Below are 19,176 nucleotides of genomic sequence, written 5' to 3' on the forward strand. Positions count from 1 at the left end.
GACCTGAAGTGCTAAAACTCTTATGCGAAACGGACAACTCATTCCTAGAAACCCTAACCACTCTTTTTAATAATATATACGACAGCGGCAGAATTCCGGAAAATTGGTTACAATCAACCTTCGTGGCCATTCCTAAAAAACAAACACTAAATTGTGTGATCAACATAGACTGATAAGTCTAATTAATCATATCACCAAAGTCTTCACCAAAATCATATATAACAGAATCTACAACAAGTGTGAAGCGGAAATAAATGAGTCACAATTTGGTTTTAGGAACGCTTTGGGCACAAGGAAAGCAGTGTTTTGTCTGCAAGTATTAGTACAGAGGTGTAGAGATATGAACAAGGATGTCTACATGTGCTTTGTAGATTACTCGAAAGCCTTTGACAATGTGAGACATGAGCAACTAAATGAAATTCTACAAAGCATAGGAATTGATGATAAGGACATCCGAATTGTGACAAGTCTCTATTGGAATCAGACAGCCAGGGTAAAAGTCGACAATGCGTCCACAGAGAGCATTGATATCAGAAAAGGTGTGCGACAGGGATGTGTTCTCTCCCCTCTCCTTTTTAATATTTACTCCAAACATATTAAAAAAAAACACTGGATGAAGCAAACGAAGGCATAAAAATCAATGAAGAATTGACAAATAACATCCGATATGCAGACGATACAGTCGCACTTGCCAGTAGCATCGATGAACTTCAGTATCTTATGGACAGGGACAAAGAGCAAGTGAAAAAAGAGGACTTAACCTCAACATAAATAAAACAAAATGGATGCTGGTCAGCAAAACTCAAAAACCTGCCAGACAATTGAAGATAAAAAACCAACTAATGGAACACGTTGACTCGAATATATACCTTGGAACAGTCGTCAACTCGAAATGGGATCAAACAACCGAAATACGATCTAGAATTGAAAAGGCCAGAGCAACATTTAATAACATGAAATATATATTCACCCATTCCGACATATCTCTCCCACTAAAAGTACGGCTGCTAAAGGGCTATGTATTTTCAGTCTTGCTGTATGGCGCAGAGGCATGGACACTGACGGAAACATTAATGAGAAAGCTGGAAGCATTCGAAATGTGGGTGTATCGACGTATCCTCAAAATATCCTGGACGACTCACACCACCAACGTAGAGGTACTGCGCCGAATGGGAAAACAAAAAGAAATCTTTTTCACAATTAGGAAACGGAAACTTGAATACCTCGGTCATATTATGAGACATAATAAATATCATATACTCCAACTGACAATACAGGGTAAAATAAAAAGCAAACGCGGACCCGGAAGAAGAAGACCCTCATGGCTTCAAAACTTACGCCAATGGTTTGAACTAACATCGATCGAATTATTCAGAAACGCGGTAAATAAAATTAAAATTGCTATGATGATAGCCAACGTCCGCAACGGACAAGGCACATGAAGAAGAAGAAGAAGAAGTAGAAGATTAGATTCCGCAGCATGTAACTCAATTCGTCATGATCCTGAGCAATCAGAATTTGGTCATCAGCGAAACATAACGTGTACAGTGTTGTCTCGTCATTGAGAGGGATTCCCATACCATCACATTTTATTTTCCACAGACCAGAGGGTAGGTGAGACTGTGAGCTGTAGTGAAAGCAACTCACATAGGAGAAAGATACTCTGATGTAAAATTCCTGACCTTCCAGTTTGGGGTTGAGGCACCGGGTTAACTCCTCGGTACTTATAAAATACGTACAAATGTTAAAAAGCCTAACCAAAGCCTATTATTTTCATATACAATATTGTTACGCTCTGTATTTCTCTCTTTTATGAGATTGATCAACAAATTCTTATTTTGATTAATTACTTAATTATTTTAATTATTACTTATGTAAAACAAAACCAAAATTAAATTAAATTTTCTAATAAATTTTATTCTCAGGGCTATTTTAATTTTAATGCATTATCTTCGGTTTGTGGCTTCTAGTATCTCTAGTTCCTAACTTCATCCAGGGACAAAACAGGGAAATTAAACACACGCGATGTCATATAAATGTTATAAATATTTTTTATTTATCCAATATACCATAAATATAAGATTTAAAAATAATACTAAAATTCAATTCTGTTGCAACTATTTCTCATCTAATAAATTAAGCTTTAATTCTGATATCTCCCTTGTTTTAACAAAAATTTTATTTAAATAATTCGTTAGACTATTCTTACAACAAATAATAAAATTTACTTTTCTCCTTTTGAATTGATTACTTATTTCTTCTTTAAATTTTGGAATGACTAAATTATATTATAGAACTGTTCAATACAAAAAATAAACAAATATGGTGTGGATATAAAACAAACTCTCTCCGTTTCACAAAAATTCTGACTAACCTTTTTGTTTCTTCTTTACTTCTTCTCCTGGATTGCGTAGTCCTCGTTTCTCCCACACGTGCTCCTAGGATATAGCGAAAGGTCCTTCTCGTCTAAACTGCTTCACAAACAAACAAACAACGGGACTCGCTCGAAATCTCTATTCAGTTTTCTTTCTGCTCGATATCTTGTGCAAATTGATACCCACCGGCTACTCGTTCCAGACAGAAAACAGGAATCTCCTCGGACACAAGGAAAATTAACTTCTCAACTCGGTCAACGATTTCGTTTCACCACGATTCTGCTCGCAAAGGCCAATTTCACCACTTTACACCGACTTCTCACTTTTCAAAAACTGGACTGTCCTCTCCAGATGTTCATTACACAGTGCTCATTTTTTCTCTCCTCAAACTCAGACTCAACACCCTCATCCCTTCCATCCATCATTCTCCGCCAATCACAAACATCCTCTCTACCTACTACATCCATATTTTCATTTCTTAAGAACCAATTTATTTTGTATACAACTTTTCCGTTTTGTTAAATTCTACGAGATAGCAAATCATTTTCGTTGTTTTAAAATGCTAAACAAAAAGCCTTATATTCTAAACTCAATAAATTTGTTTACTGTCTCTCCTTCTACGAATCATTTACAAATGTCCTATTGTCGATTCCAAAGCGAAATAAAATGTACTTTCTAATCTTCCCGCACCATTGTCTAAGTCCGTTCAAAGAACCATTAACAAACCACCTTAACGATTTCACTTTCCGCGAAAACACTATTTACTAACTAAATTATAATATTTACAATTTTTGGTCATATTCAGGGCGATGAAAATCTATGATCTCGTGGTCTCTGATATAAATTTATTTTCTAAATTTTTTCCATAAAAATTATACAAAAATATCTTATTTTAATACAGTTAAATGTTAGTTGGCAATTTTGTATTTCATTTTAGTATCTAAAATAACCGACTCTAAATGTTAGCTAACATTAATTATTTCAAAAACTATCACAATATGCTTTGTATGTTGAATCTTTTGTCAAAGAGGCGGATTATTCTCTTAGCGAATAGTTGTTAAAGCAATTACTCACCAAGTTAGTCAGTATGTAGCTATGAAATTCTGACAACAATTTAAGTTCTTGAGCCAGTCTTAAAATGTCCATTATTCGGTCCGCCTCGCAGTCTAGGATGAAGTGCGAAACTCCAGAGCTCTTAACTTCTTTCAACACTGATCTGCAAAATAGTCTGGGTGATAATGTTGCACTAGGTACAAGCGAAGAAATAATAAAATATAATCGTTATTCCCCAAGAGAAGAAATCAGAAGTTTATTTTATTAAGCATATGGATTTTTATCCTTGTGTTATTTGTAACACAAGAATATTATAAAAATCTCTACAATACAAAACATAAACCAACAAAAGAAATCCTTAAGCAACTACAAATAAAAATGAAAAATGTCAATTCCGACTTACAACCAGAAATCAGTAAGAATGATATAAAAAGAGCACTCAAGGAGATGAAGAATAATAAATCGCCAGGAAAAGACGGGATAACTGTAGAAATACTAAAAAATGGTGGGAAAACAACTAGAGAAGTTTTGTACACACTTATGAATAAAATATTAATGACAAAACAAATACCCAACACTTGGAACGAAGCAGTAACATTGTTACTATTTCAGAAAGGAGATAAAAAAGATCTAAAGAATTACAGACCCATAACTTTACTAAATGTGATGTACAAACTATTAACCAAGATATGAACAAACAGATTAACAACTAAATTAGATGGATACCAGGCAAGAGAACAAGCCGGATTTAGATAGAGTTTCAGGACAACAAGTGACCACCTTTTAACGATGAAGATATTAATCGAAAAAGCTAACGAATATCATATGCCGCTATACATGGCATTTATTGACTTCGAAAAAGCATTGGATAGTGTGGAACACTGGGCAGTAAAAAATTTCCTACAAAACAGCAGAATAGACTACAGATATACCGACTTAATTACAAATATATATTCCAGTATATTCAAATGGGAAATAAGCCACAATTTTACCTAAAAATGATTTTATTAACGTTTCGACGCCCAAGTCGGGTGTCGTTGTCAAAATACAAAATAATGACAAATAATAACTTATTTTGTATTTTGACAACGACACCCGACTTGGGCGTCGAAACGTTAATAAAATCATTTTTAGGTAAAATTGTGGCTTATTTCCCATTTGAATATACTTGATTATAAAAATGCCACAAGAAAATAGCTTCAGAACAACAAATAGATATATATATATATATATATATATATATATATATATATATATATATATATATATATATATATATATATATATATATATATTGTTATATTTCTATTTGATATGAAACTTAAATTTTGATAATTATAAACAGAATTCAATTTAACATAAAATATTTTCAATTTTCTCAACCACGGGCATATAAATTTAGAACAACCTGTATACAACAAATTGTTATATTTAATTTTAAGAAGTGATTAAACGAAACTCGGGACAATGCGCTTAGAACAAACAAAGTGAATGGCGCGTACCATTATCGTTGTTCGCGGAAGGTTCGATCATTAGCCTATGCTAAATAAAACTCAAGTGAAATCGATAATAGGTCATTATCGTTGTTCGCGGAAGGTTCGATCATTAGCTTATGCTAAATAAGACTCAGTTGAAGTAGATAATAGATCATTAAATTTTGTAATTAGTAGAAAGTAATTTTAGAATGGGAATTAACTATTTTTCTTTTGAAATCCATTAAGCATATTTAGAAAGATTAAAAATTGGTTTTGAGGAATACTGCGAATGAGAGTTGGTGGTGGAAGTTTGATTTGTGAATCTGGAAGGGATATTTAGAAAGTAGGGGAATGAATGACAAATAGAGATCAGAATGTTTTGAGCTGTCGAGAAGTGAAGTCCAGTAGTAGACGGTAGTGTACGGAGAGTGAGAAAGCCGGTGTAGTTCCGTGAGTGTGGAGTATCTATCGTGGAACGAGAGGTAGGCCAGGTTGAGAGTAAAAGAACCTCCTTGAGCCAAGAGTTCCCGGTAGCTGATTGCATTTTCGAAAAAGGTAGAACACAGCATCACGACAGAAGCAGGAAACGAGAGCTATACGAGCTAGTTTCAGAGGAGAACATTACTGGAAGCCAGGACGAGGTTTTGATTGCAGCCAAGGATAGCAGGAAACGGGTCTTGTGTGAAGACATTCTCAGTTCACCAGAAAAAGGTCAGTCTCATTTGTTTGGACATGAATGTATGGGTTTTTCGTATTAAATACCACATTTAAAATTGAAGAAACATAATCAATAATATCAGAAAAGCTTCATCAAACTTAAATAGAATTGTTGCTAATAAATCATAATAGTTAAATGTTAATAAAAACTTTCAATTGGAAACCAAAAGGAAATAAGATTCCCATGTGTAAATGTTATGTTTAAGAATAATAAGATATAGCAAATATTAAGCAGTGATTGCCATTTAAATAAAATAAACAATATTTTGATTACAATTGTAACCCATATGTGTTATTATTTTACTTTTTTCTTTCCTATCCCGATTAGGAACCATTGAGAAATACTTAGAAGCCACGTATGTAAGTAATTAATTTTATAAAAAGCCCTGAGATTGAAAACATATTGATATGTGATCTGGTAAATTAATTAGATTATTATTATTGCATTGATTAAATTAAATGACATATAAAAATATTATCTCATATCAATAATCAAGATCACATCAACTGTCGTCCAACGTGGAAAGCATTGTAAAGTATTTCTAGTGGCAAATTTGAAGGATAGAAAGAGTAAAGCCGTTATTTGAAAATTTATATGCCTGTGGTAAAAAGTGAGATACTTACATTTGATAACATAAAATTTTAGATCTCTTTAGGTACAAATTTTACATAACTGATTTAATATTTTATTTTTACGATATTTACATTTGATATATTTATTGACAATTTATAATATTTGGGTGAGAAAAAGTCGTCTTGGTAACATATTAGTAAAATTTCATATTTGGCGGGGATAGTACTTCTTGAAAACAAATGTCTGTGACAAGAAGCCAAAGCAAAGACAACAAAAAACAAAAAGAACATTCAGACCAAGAAGATATTTTAGACACGACAATCATGGCATCAGAACAGCAAGAATTATCAGGAATAGATAAACTATTACAACTGATGCAACTCCAGTCACAAAAAATGGATGAAGCAAAAAGGACAATGGATAAAAATCAGAAGGAAACAAAACTAGCAATGGAAGAAACATCAAAGAAAATGGATAAAGTGGATCAAAAAATGGATGAAACACAACAAAAAATGGATGAAACACAACAAAAATTGGATCAAAAAATGGATGAAACACAACAAAAAATGAAACAAGCAATAGAAGAGAACAACAAGAAAATGGAGGAACGCATAGGAAAGTATGAAAAGGAAGTAAAAGGATGTTTGACAATGATCAAGAACGATATGGGACAACAAGAGACAGAGATTAAAGAAATCAAAAGCAAAATAAAGGAGATAACGAATTGCCAGAAAAAAGAAATGGAAAGTTTGGAAAACAAGTTGCAAAACGCTATTCAAGCAGACATAGAAGAAGTGGAAAGAAAGATTGCGGAAATCAATACGCAACAGAATGTCGGAGAAAGAAGAGAAATGGTTATACATAGCACAGATGACGTGAAGATAAGGTTTGGCGGGGATGTAAGAAGATTACACCCAGTGCCGTTCATAAATAGCCTGAAAAAGAAAATACAGCACATCGGAAATTTCGAAACAGCAAAAGAAACTATCAGAAACCATCTCAAATATGAAGCAAGCCTATGGTTCGATAGCAAAGAAGAAGAATTCGGCAATTGGCAACAATTTGAACAAAAATTTTTGAATTATTTCTGGGGAAAAGTCCAACAATTGGAAATTAACAAGGAATTGCAAAATGGGAAATACAATGATAGGATGGGTGTATCAGAAAGGACATATGCTTTGCAAATTTACAATAATGCAAAACATTTACAATATAATTACTCATCGGAACAGTTAGTCGAACTGATTGCAAGACATTTCGAGGAAACGCTGGAAGACCATATCACATTGCAAAATTACAAAGACATAGATAGTTTATGCCAATTCCTACAAATAAGAGAATCACGTCTAAGAGAAAGAAAATCAAGAAGGTCGCGAGAAGATTACAGGCCCCGAGAAACACAAGATTACAGAGATAGAAATCAAAATAGGAGGGACTATACAAGACGAGATTTTAATCCCAGAAGGGAAAACGAAAATAGAGACAACGGAAGAGGAAATTATGAACAAAGAAATAGGCAATGGAATGAGGACAGAAATCGAGAATACCAGAATAGAAACACCACACGCTCAAATCAAGAAAACAGAAATAATGGTAGGAAACAGATCCGACAGACCAAGAGAAAATAGAAGAGAAGTAAATAATACCCAGACAGATGAATATGACGGAGAGAGACATTATGACGAAAATATAAACAACGATGAGCAACCGGCGTCTTTTCACGACGGCGCTCACTAAAAACCAAAAATCAAACAGGAATCTTTTGTCACCCCAAGGAGTTTATTAAATTGGCAGGAAACAACGAAAAGAAAAATGGAGTTAATTTAAAATTTGTGGATGGATTTATCAACGAGAAACCAATTAAAATTATGATAGACACTGGATCTGAAATAACATTGGTCAACAGAAAACTAATAGAAGAAGTTAACTTAACAAATTTAATTTACAAAATACCTAGGGTAAATTTAGTGGGCGCAAACAAACGGACATTGGCAACTATAAATGAAGGCATACGAGTAATGGTACGACTGGGTAAGAATATGTATGCACTACAATGTGTAATAATGCCAAACATGTCACATGACATGATAGTAGGAGTTGACGAATTGGCAGAAAAACATGTAGTGATAGATTTTAAAAATAATACGATGAAACTAACAGAAGAAGAAGAAAAAGAACAGGACAAGGAACGTGAGAAACAAAATACGGACGAATCAGGTAAAGAACAAACAGTGGAAATGAATTTGGCAGCGAAGCAAGGACAAAGAAAAAAAAGGAGAAAAGGTCAGAAAAAGATAAAAGAAAATGAAACCTGTGGCTCCTCAAAAGAAGAGTTGAGCCCAGAAGAAGAAAATTTGAGAGTATCAGAAACAAAGGAAACCTGGGATTCCTCAAAAGAAGAGACGAGCTCAGGAGAAGAAGAAATAAAGCAAAAAAATGAAAGTGAAAAGAATATGTTTGAAACAGTAGTATTTGAAGAGGAGGTATATGCAAACGAGGATGCAGAATGCACGGTAAACATGTGTGAAGAATCTAAAAAAAAAAGACAGAAAATTGATATGTGGAGAAGGGAAAGAAAAAGAATTGCGGTTGATGTTAAGAAACTACGAAAATTTGATCAATAAGGAAAACAGAGTGGCTAAAAAGTACGAACATTCATTTGAGGTGAAAAACTTGGGAAATTTTCGATCAAAGACTTACCCGATTCCATACAAGTATCGACAAGAGGTGAAAGAAGAAATAAATAAAATGTTGGAAGATCAAATCATCGAAAGATGTGATTCACCGTATGTTAACCCGATTGTGATAGTAAAGAAAAGTAATGGAGAATTGAGATTATGTTTAGATGCCAGGAATATCAACCAGCACACTGTATCACAATATGAATCACCTCTAAACATCGAGGCCATTTTTGGAAGAATCACCAGGTCACACATATTTTCGAAAATTGACTTAAAACACAGTTTTTGGTTGATACCGTTAGCTGAAAAGTGTAGAAACTACACCGCTTTTTCTATTGATGGTATTGTCTACCGGTTTAAGGTAGTGCCATTTGGATTGCAGAGTGCTTGTGCTGCACTCGTCCGAGCTCTACATACCATTTTGAATCGCCATGAAGATTTCATAGTTCATTATATCGATGATTTATTAATTTTTTCACAAGATACTCAGAGTCATCTGGAACACATAGAAATAATTCTGAAAGAATTGGACACAGCGGGATTGAAATTAAACATTGAAAAATGTCAATTTTTTCAAAAAGAAGTCATTTATTTGGGTTTTCAATTGGACACCAAAACAGTAAGATTAGCCGAAGACAGAGTCAAGCTCATAGATGAATACCCAAGACCAACGAATTTGAAAACATTGAGAGGTTTTCTTGGCACGATTAATTATTTTAAAAAGCTGATTCCCGATTTGAGCCAAAAGGAAATCCCTCTGATAAAATTGCTTAAAAAAGGAATAAAATGGAATTGGAAAGAAGAACAGGAGGAAGCTTTCGAAACATTAAAACGAGAATTCGCAAAAGGAACGAAAATATACCACCCCATTTACAATTTACCTTTTATACTCCGAACTGATGCGTCCATACAAAAATTTGCAGGAGTTCTGTCTCAAATACAAAACGACCAAGAAGTGCCGATATGTTTTATATCTCGAGTGACTAAAACACATGAGAGAAAATATAGTGTTACAGAATTGGAGTTTGCCAGTGTACTATACTGCGTAAACAAATTGAGGTTTTACTTATTGGGAGCAAAATTCACAATCGAAACAGACCATGCAGATTTAGTACATATCATGAAGAATAGATTAGTAAATAATAGAATACATAGAGGCATTCTATTATTACAGGAGTATGATTTTGAGTTCCGATATATAAAAGGAAAAGACAACATAATATCCGACGCTCTAACACGGGATGAGGACACCGGAAAAAAGGAAACAATTACTCTACAGGTGGGACTAAATAGATTAATACAAGAAGAAGGGATATATTCGTTAAATGAGATAAGGACAAACCAGGAAGACCTAGAGGAAAGAGAGAAAAGAAGAGCGGAAGTAGAAAATAACATATATTTTAAGAGAATAGACGGAAAGGAACTATATTTAGTGACACAGACATTGGCCGAAAAGATAATAAAGAAATTACATGAGGACAATGGGCATATCGGTAGCAGAAAAGTTTGGCTCGTTTTTAGGGAAAATTACATCAGCCGACAGGATTACCGCATTGCAAAGGAAATTACCCAGAAGTGCGATGTATGTCAAAAATATAAGAGTCGGAATTTCAAAAACGAAAATGTTGCCAAAAATATTGAAGCCCGAAACAAACTAGACATTGTAGCAATAGATATGTTAAGCGATCTAATTATGACCACTAAAAGGAACAAACATATTCTGGTAATGGTGGATGTGTTTTCAAAATACGTAAAATTATATAGTTGCCGCACCACAAAGGGGGAAGAAATATTAAGAAAAATCGACAATTTTATAGCCATAGTAGGAACACCAAAAAAGATTCTACTGGACAATGCAACGTATTTCCGAAATGATCGTTTCAAGGGACAACTTCGAGAACGAGGAATAGAGACAAATTTTGTCAGCATCAGGCATCCACAGAGTAACCCTTCGGAACGATTCATACAGGAAGTGACGAAATTTCTTCGCATTGCAACAGATGGTCAACATCGCCACTGGGACAGGAAAATGGCGGAAATAGAAAGGTATCTAAATACAATTCCGAGCACAGTAACAAAAGAGACCCCAGAATACATCATGAAGGGTGTACTGCCGATAAGGCCATGGGAAGACCAAGAGCCAAAAGAATATCAACACGTGATTGAAACCGTACAGAGAAGATTACGGCGAAGCAACGAAAAATATATCCAAAGACAGGAACAAAATAGAAAAAGAAGACCAGTGACTTTCCAAAAGGGTGAAAAAGTACTCGTGAGGGCATTACGAGTATCAAATCTTCCTGGGGGCATTTGCGCAAAGTTGATGCCTGTTTTCGAAGGCCCGTATATCGTGAATAATGAAAATGGGATAAATAGTTATGAGTTGAGGCACAGGAACTCGGAAAAGATCCGAGGAATTTATAATATTCACGATGTATACAAATATCACGAATAAAAGACAGATACATGAAGTAGATAGTAAGTTAGGATATAAGACGTAGATTAAAGTAAGGAAATATACACGGAGTTGGTTTTGCCTCGAGAAAATTTATTTAAAAATGCAGATAAATTTTATCGAATACAAGGCGGGGATTTGTTATATTTCTATTTGATATGAAAATTAAATTTTGATAATTATAAACAGAATTCAATTTAATATAAAATATTTTCAATTTTCTCAACCACGGGCATATAAATTTAGAACAACCTGTATACAACAAATTGTTATATTTAATTTTAAGAAGTGATTAAACGAAACTCGGGACAATGCGCTTAGAACAGACAAAGTGAATGGCGCGTACCATTATCGTTGTTCGCGGAAGGTTCGATCATTAGCCTATGCTAAATAAAACTCAAGTGAAATCGATAATAGGTCATTATCGTTGTTCGCGGAAGGTTCGATCATTAGCTTATGCTAAATAAGACTCAGTTGAAGTAGATAATAGATCATTAAATTTTGTAATTAGTAGAAAGTAATTTTAGAATGGGAATTAACTATTTTTCTTTTGAAATCCATTAAGCATATTTAGAAAGATTAAAAATTGGTTTTGAGGAATACTGCGAATGAGAGTTGGTGGTGGAAGTTTGATTTGTGAATCTGGAAGGGATATTTAGAAAGTAGGGGAATGAATGACAAATAGAGATCAGAATGTTTTGAGCTGTCGAGAAGTGAAGTCCAGTAGTAGACGGTAGTGTACGGAGAGTGAGAAAGCCGGTGTAGTTCCGTGAGTGTGGAGTATCTATCGTGGAACGAGAGGTAGGCCAGGTTGAGAGTAAAAGAACCTCCTTGAGCCAAGAGTTCCCGGTAGCTGATTGCAGTTTCGAAAAAGGTAGAACACAGCATCACGACAGAAGCAGGAAACGAGAGCTATACGAGCTAGTTTCAGAGGAGAACATTACTGGAAGCCAGGACGAGGTTTTGATTGCAGCCAAGGATAGCAGGAAACGGGTCTTGTGTGAAGACATTCTCAGTTCACCAGAAAAAGGTCAGTCTCATTTGTTTGGACATGAATGTATGGGTTTTTCGTATTAAATACCACATTTAAAATTGAAGAAACATAATCAATAATATCAGAAAAGCTTCATCAAACTTAAATAGAATTGTTGCTAATAAATCATAATAATTAAATGTTAATAAAAACTTTCAATTGGAAACCAAAAGGAAATAAGATTCCCATGTGTAAATGTTATGTTTAAGAATAATAAGATATAGCAAATATTAAGCAGTGATTGCCCTTTAAATAAAATAAACAATATTTTGATTACAATTGTAACCCATATGTGTTATTATTTTACTTTTTTCTTTCCTATCCCGATTAGGAACCATTGAGAAATACTTAGAAGCCACGTATGTAAGTAATTAATTTTATAAAAAGCCCTGAGATTGAAAACATATTGATATGTGATCTGGTAAATTAATTAGATTATTATTATTGCATTGATTAAATTAAATGACATATAAAAATATTATCTCATATCAATAATCAAGATCACATCAATATATATATATAAAACACTTTTGAGTTTCGGTGGGTTGGAGTCAATAAAAAGGGGCTGCTAGAATACTATTTTTTATTACTCGAGCTTTCGAATTTTTCGAAAAAACCAACCCACCGAAACTCAAAAGTGTTTTTTATAAACAAGTCAACAAAGTACTTCTTTTTTCTTTACATATATATATATATATATATATATATATATATATATATATATATATATATATATATATATATATATATATATATATATATATATATAACAGGTATATAATCTTTGCTGAACAGTTAGGAAACAAGGTTGAAATATTGGGGTAGCAGCAATCTCAAAGAAAACTCTTTATAATAATTCCTTAAATTATTATTAAAATAATAGGAATTATTATAAAGAGTTTTCTTTGAGATTGCTGCTACCCCAATATTTCAACCTTGTTATATATATATATATATATATATATATATATATATATATATATATATATATATATGGCAACAACAACTATTAAGCTAATGAAACAAACGGAGCCTATTAAAATAAACCGAGGAGTAAGACAAGAAGAAACCATCTCGCCCAAGCTATTCAACGCAACTACACTGGGGTGGCTTGGGTATAAACATAAACGGGCAATATCTGAATCACTTACGATATGCTGATGATATTGTATTAATAGCAGAAAGAAGTGAAGAATTACAAAGAATGATGGAAGAACTAGATAGAGAATCTACAAAGATAGGACTGAAGATGAATTACAGTAAAACAAAAACCATGACAAATCAACAAGAAGAACTAGTAATTACAGTGGCACAAACAAGAATAGAACAAGTAAAAGAGTATATATATCTAGGACAAATCACTACATTAAATAAAGAAAATCAGACCGAAGAAATAAAGAGACGAATAAGATTGGCCTGGGCATCATTCGGAAGACTGTCTTATATTCTAAAGAACAGAAAATACCCGCAATACCTCAAAACAAGAGTCTTCAATCAATGTATACACCCTGTTGTAATATATGGTTCTCAGACATGGACGTTTACAAAAGAGAATATGGAAAAAATAACAAAGACAGAAAGAGCCATGGAAAGACAAATGCTGAACATTAAACTATCAGACAGGAAAAGAAACGAATGGATCCGTAACAAAACAAAAGTTAAAGATGTCTCTACCCAAGTAGCAAAATTTAAATGGAAGTTCACCGGACACACCTTACGGCAGAACGGTGAAAGATGGACTAAGATGATTATACATTGGAGACCGTGGAACCACAAACTAAAAAGGGGAAGGCCACAGATGTGATAGTTAGATGACCTGAAGAAACACACTGGGTCAAAATGGATGCAAATTGCCCAAGATAGAGAGGCATGGAAGAAGGAAGAGGAGGCCTATATCCAAGGATGGATGTTTAGGGCTGACTAGATACATAGATAGATGGATTTTTAACCATACCTTGGACCAGGGACGCGCCAAGGCTTTCAAACGCCCTGGGGCAAGTAATTTAAGCGCCCTTTCCTCCTTCCTTTGTAGTGGTTTTTTGTAGCTTAGTGAATCGTTATACGGTATACCTACAAACTATTTTTTATGTGTTAGGAAAGTATTATCACCATCATAATCTAACCGTTATCGTCTACTGTTGAACATAGGCCTTCTCTAAGTTTCTCCATGACTCCCAATCTTGAGCACCAGCTATCCAGGTCCCGGCAGTTCTCTTTACATCGTCACTCCAGCGCGTTGGTGGTATCTCTGCTTCGTTTATCCGATTGTCCGCCGGCGGTCGCTATTGCAATAATCTTCTAGTCTAGCTGTTGTTCGGTGTTCTTGCCACATGACCTGTACATCTCCATTTCTTCTTTGCTACATGTTCTAACTATGTCTTTGATTTTTGTCCTTTGCCTGATATTATTTGGTATTCTGTCTCCTTGTGATTCTTAGCATGGCCCTCTGGGTAACCCTTATTTTCTGCTCTTAGATTTTCAGCAGCAGTAAAGTAATATTATACTGATATGTTATTATGAATACTATAAATATTTACAAAAAACAACGATTACATTATCAGAGAACAAATAAATATATAATTATTATTACTATAGTTCATTTGCTCATGGTTTTTGCTCTGTATATTAAACAACCGCTTGGATTGACATGAAATTTGGCCTACGCATAGCTAATTTATAACAAAGAAAACAATTGATATTGCGTCGTCATGGATGAAAAAATATACGTTAAAATTAATTCCGGAAATGGATAAACTAACCAATTCTAAGCAACTTTTGTTCCAGTTTTTTCACTAAGTCAATATTTTTCGAGTTATTTGTGAGTGAATATGTTCATTTTTCAACATAAAAACCACGGTTTTAGACGGTCTTTCGCAAATAACACATAAAGTGTATATTTTATTGAAAAAATGTTCTTATCAAAATATAGGTTATAAAAAAATTAAAAAAACTTATGCACGCATGAACTCGGTAGGTCTAGTAGAAGAAGAGCTCGAAAAAAGTGGGTTCTTATTCGTCCAATTCCAAATCGAACATTTCAACGTAAAATAACCAAAAAATGAAGCACTTTTCGGACAAAACTCGTTATAATTCTTTTAAAGTCTTTAGAAAAAGCTTTATTTTTGTTTTTTAAAAAAGTTTCTAGCAGCAAAAGTAAGCCAGTAACGCTGAAAATAAAGTTGGTCCTTTTTTTGGTCAAAAACATCGTAAAAATCTCCGATTAATTAGCATCCCCAATGAAATTAATCGTTGCAGCTTTCAAATTTACTTCACTTATGTATATTTATATGAGCTGAAAGTTTCACCATTTCAAAGTGCTTATTTTTGAAAAAAATTGGTTTTAAATAAAAAAAAACTTGAAATTTTGAAGGAAATGCCTTTTTTTCAAATTTTTCTCAAGAATATATTTTCGGTAAATTACTTACCTTTTGAGTTATTTTCGAAAAACCGTCTAAAAACGTGTTTTTTTTTTGTTGAAAAATAAACATTATTCACTCGCAAATAACTCTAAAAGTAGATATTGACTTGGGCACGTGGTCCTCCCTAGAGCAAAAGCAAACGTCGACACAAATCATTTTCTTCTTTGACATGTTGGCTATGTGTATGCCAAATTTCATGTTAATCCAAGCTGTTCTTTAAAATGCATAGGTTTTGCAATATTTTACCGTGAGTAAATGGAGTAATAGCTCAGTTTAATGAGAGAAATAACATTTCGTACACTTAGGGGATCAAAGTAATAATAACTGCTATTTTTATATCTACCTACGATTGGTAAATTTTAAATTTTACAAGATAATAAAATATTATTAATATTTCTGATAACTTCGGTATTGTCAATTTTTTTTCGGCACCTATCGGCGCCGGGGGCACCGCCCCTCTCCGCCCTTATGGATGGCGCGGCCCTGCCTTGGACAGCAAGAAAAACTAATGAAGAAGTACTAAGGAGGGTCAATAAAGATAAACATAGTTAAAACCGACTGTTAAACATAGGAAAACGTCTTATCCGGGACATATAGTGAGGGGAAGTCGATATAAAATATTACAACTGATCCTTAAAGGCAAAATAGAGGGCCGCGTAGAGGTGTAGGAAGAAAACAAGTTTCTTAGTTAAAATAAATTCGTGAATGGACTCAGATATCAAATGCAGGACAACTATTCCATATTGCAGAAGATCGAGAAGCCTTCGCAATGGTGATCGCCAACGTCGGATTCTGATATGGCACGTGAAGAAGAATGGATTTTTACAGTATGGTAAATACAAATACATATATTTATCTATACAAATATTCTTATTCTTCTTCTTCTTCGCGCGACTAGGATTACTCCTGTTTTTCTGCCTCTTATTCTGTTTCAGTTGTTGTTGACTGTACATTGCCTTTCCACCTTTTCGACGGCCTTCCAACGGGACTTCTGCTATACGGCTTGTTGTTTTTACAGATGTTCGCTAATCTATCTGGTTCCATTCGGTTTACATGTTCGTTCCAGTTTTTCTTTATTGTTTTTATCCACCTGTTAATATTTTGAATTTTGCATCGTTCTCGTATACTTCTGTTGCTTTGTTTGTCTCTTGATGATATGTCCGCTATTGATATTTATACTTTCATTTCGATATTGTTGATTTTTTGTTTCGGCTTTCTTGCATCGGTCTTTGTCTCCGCTGCATATGTTAGGATAGGTCTTACTGTTGTCTTGTATACTTTTATTTTGCTTTCCGTGGTCAGATATTTGTTTCTACATATAGTTTCTCGGAGACAACCACTTACTCTTGCCGCTTTTGTTGCTTGTGTTGTGGTCTCTGTTCTTATATTCCTGTCACTAGTGATCTCTACTCCTAGGTAATTGAATTTCATTACTTGTTCTACAATTTTGCCGTCTATTTCTAATTTGCATCTACGCGGCTCTTTACTTATCAGTATACATTTAGTTTTTTCTACTGATATTCTCATATTAAGTTTATTTGATGTGATATTGAAAGTGTCGAGCTGCCTTTGTAGGTCATCCTCGTTATCAGCAATTAGTATTGCATCATCGGCATAGCATTGTATCGTGATTTGATGCGCTCCCATGTGGTATCCATGTCGTTTTCTTACTTCGTGAATTATTTGATTCATCACCATATTGAATAACAATGAGCTGAGCGAGTCTCCTTGGCGGATTTTTCCTTTTAGTTCTATGCGTTCTGTTTCTCCTGTTGACATTATAACTCTGGTCTTGTTGTTCTTGTTAATTTCATTAATAAGCCTTATTATCTGGTGGTCTATTCCTTCAGCTTGTAAAGCAGTGCTGCTATATTTATTGTGCATTAAAAGGCCTACTACTGCCTGTGCTCGATTGCAAACGATCTATACAAATAAAAAAAAATAAAATGAATGAAAGTAAGTGTTTTTGTCTAATTTACCAGCCATTCAGGTGCTTCTGGGAAACATTCCACAAAGTCCTGGAGGTTTCCACGGTAGGTAGAATTTGTCGATTTGGGTAGTCTGAAACACAGACTGTCTATTTAGATGATCCGCAATCGCACTGTGGACTTTTCGCACGACCCCATTTGAACAGCGAATCAGCACATTACGTCCGGTACGTCTCACCGGTACGATTATGCCTCAGCCAGGTAGACCGGGGCAGATTTGACCCGCTGAAACCTTGAGTTGGGGTGGATATCTGAATATAGTCTCATTCTACTGTTGGCATCCATCATGTTGAAGATTGCCAATGTATATCATAAATATCGCCAATTTTTGGGGCAGTTCTGATAGAAGGATTTCTAGATCTCAGTCGCTGGTGCTCTTTTGTGATGTGTGGTATATCTAGATGGATTGGTAATTGTACGTTGGCTTCAATTATCTGGAACTCTCTCACTAATTCTGCTGTACGGCGTAGATCTGGTGGAGAAATATTGCTCAAAGCAGGGCCTATTTCACTGGGGTTAATTTTATTGTTCCAGTAATTATGGCTTACTCATGGTTTGATTCAGTTGGCCATCGATTTTGTTAGTATGGGCACTATTTAGCCATATTAGTACATAATATTCTGCCACTGAAAAAAGCAAAGCTAAAGTGTATCTGCAGAAGCACCCCAAGTTGTTCCAGCAAGTTTTGCTATTATATTGTTTCTTGTTCTCAGTTTACCGGCTACGTTTCATGTATCAGAAGTAAATAAGGCATATTTAAGAGGTTTATTTAAGTTGGCAAAATATAGGAAACTTTTCTATTATTATTATTTTTACGAAAAATTTATTTCTCGTAAAAATTTCTACTTGGTCTAAAACCTAAGATACAACCATCAGCTATTGCATCGAATGCTATTTCTGTTATACATATTGCTCTATAATTCTCCTAGTTGGTTCTATCCTATAAAATGGTTGAAGAAGAATATTTTTTAAAGCTGTCGGTATATTATTATTGCTTTCATGCCTCATAGGCCTGAATCACGCGTACCAAAAAAAGTTGAATAATAGCAAGCTGAAAATTTGTTAATAGGCTAACGGACAAACTTTGAAGTACGGGAGCACTGGAACAGGGGAAGTTTTAATTGTGGAGTAGTTTAAAAATTTGGAACGACAGATTACGAAAACGTCCCATGCATTTTGTCGGACACAACATCCATTGATTTGTTACCTTTTCATTAAACTCTCATGCAAAAATTACTATTTACTATTACTGCTATTACTAACCAACATTATTCCTGTCATTTAACATGTTCTTCGTGTTCCACTCATTAAAATGCCCAGTTGGTGATAAATACCAGTCTGATTTTTGCATGAGAGTTTAATGAAATGGTAATAAATCAATTGGAAGTTCCGTCCGACAAAATACA

At 34.2% G+C, this 19,176-nt stretch overlaps 1 protein-coding gene across 2 annotated transcripts in view; it reads right to left on the reverse strand.

The window, feature by feature from the left end:
• LOC114349528 (glutamate receptor ionotropic, kainate 2-like) overlaps positions 1–19,176 on the reverse strand; it is a 207,818-nt gene that overhangs the window by 133,014 nt on the left and 55,628 nt on the right. For both annotated transcript variants that reach the window (XM_028299934.2, XM_028299933.2), the window contains exon 4: positions 3,450–3,591. In XM_028299934.2, coding sequence (XP_028155735.1) covers positions 3,450–3,591 — 142 coding nt within the window. The remainder of the gene's footprint in view (positions 1–3,449; positions 3,592–19,176) is intronic.

This window comes from Diabrotica virgifera, chromosome 1 (genome assembly GCF_917563875.1).
Source record: "Diabrotica virgifera virgifera chromosome 1, PGI_DIABVI_V3a".
Classification (NCBI taxonomy): Eukaryota; Metazoa; Arthropoda; class Insecta; order Coleoptera; family Chrysomelidae; genus Diabrotica; species Diabrotica virgifera.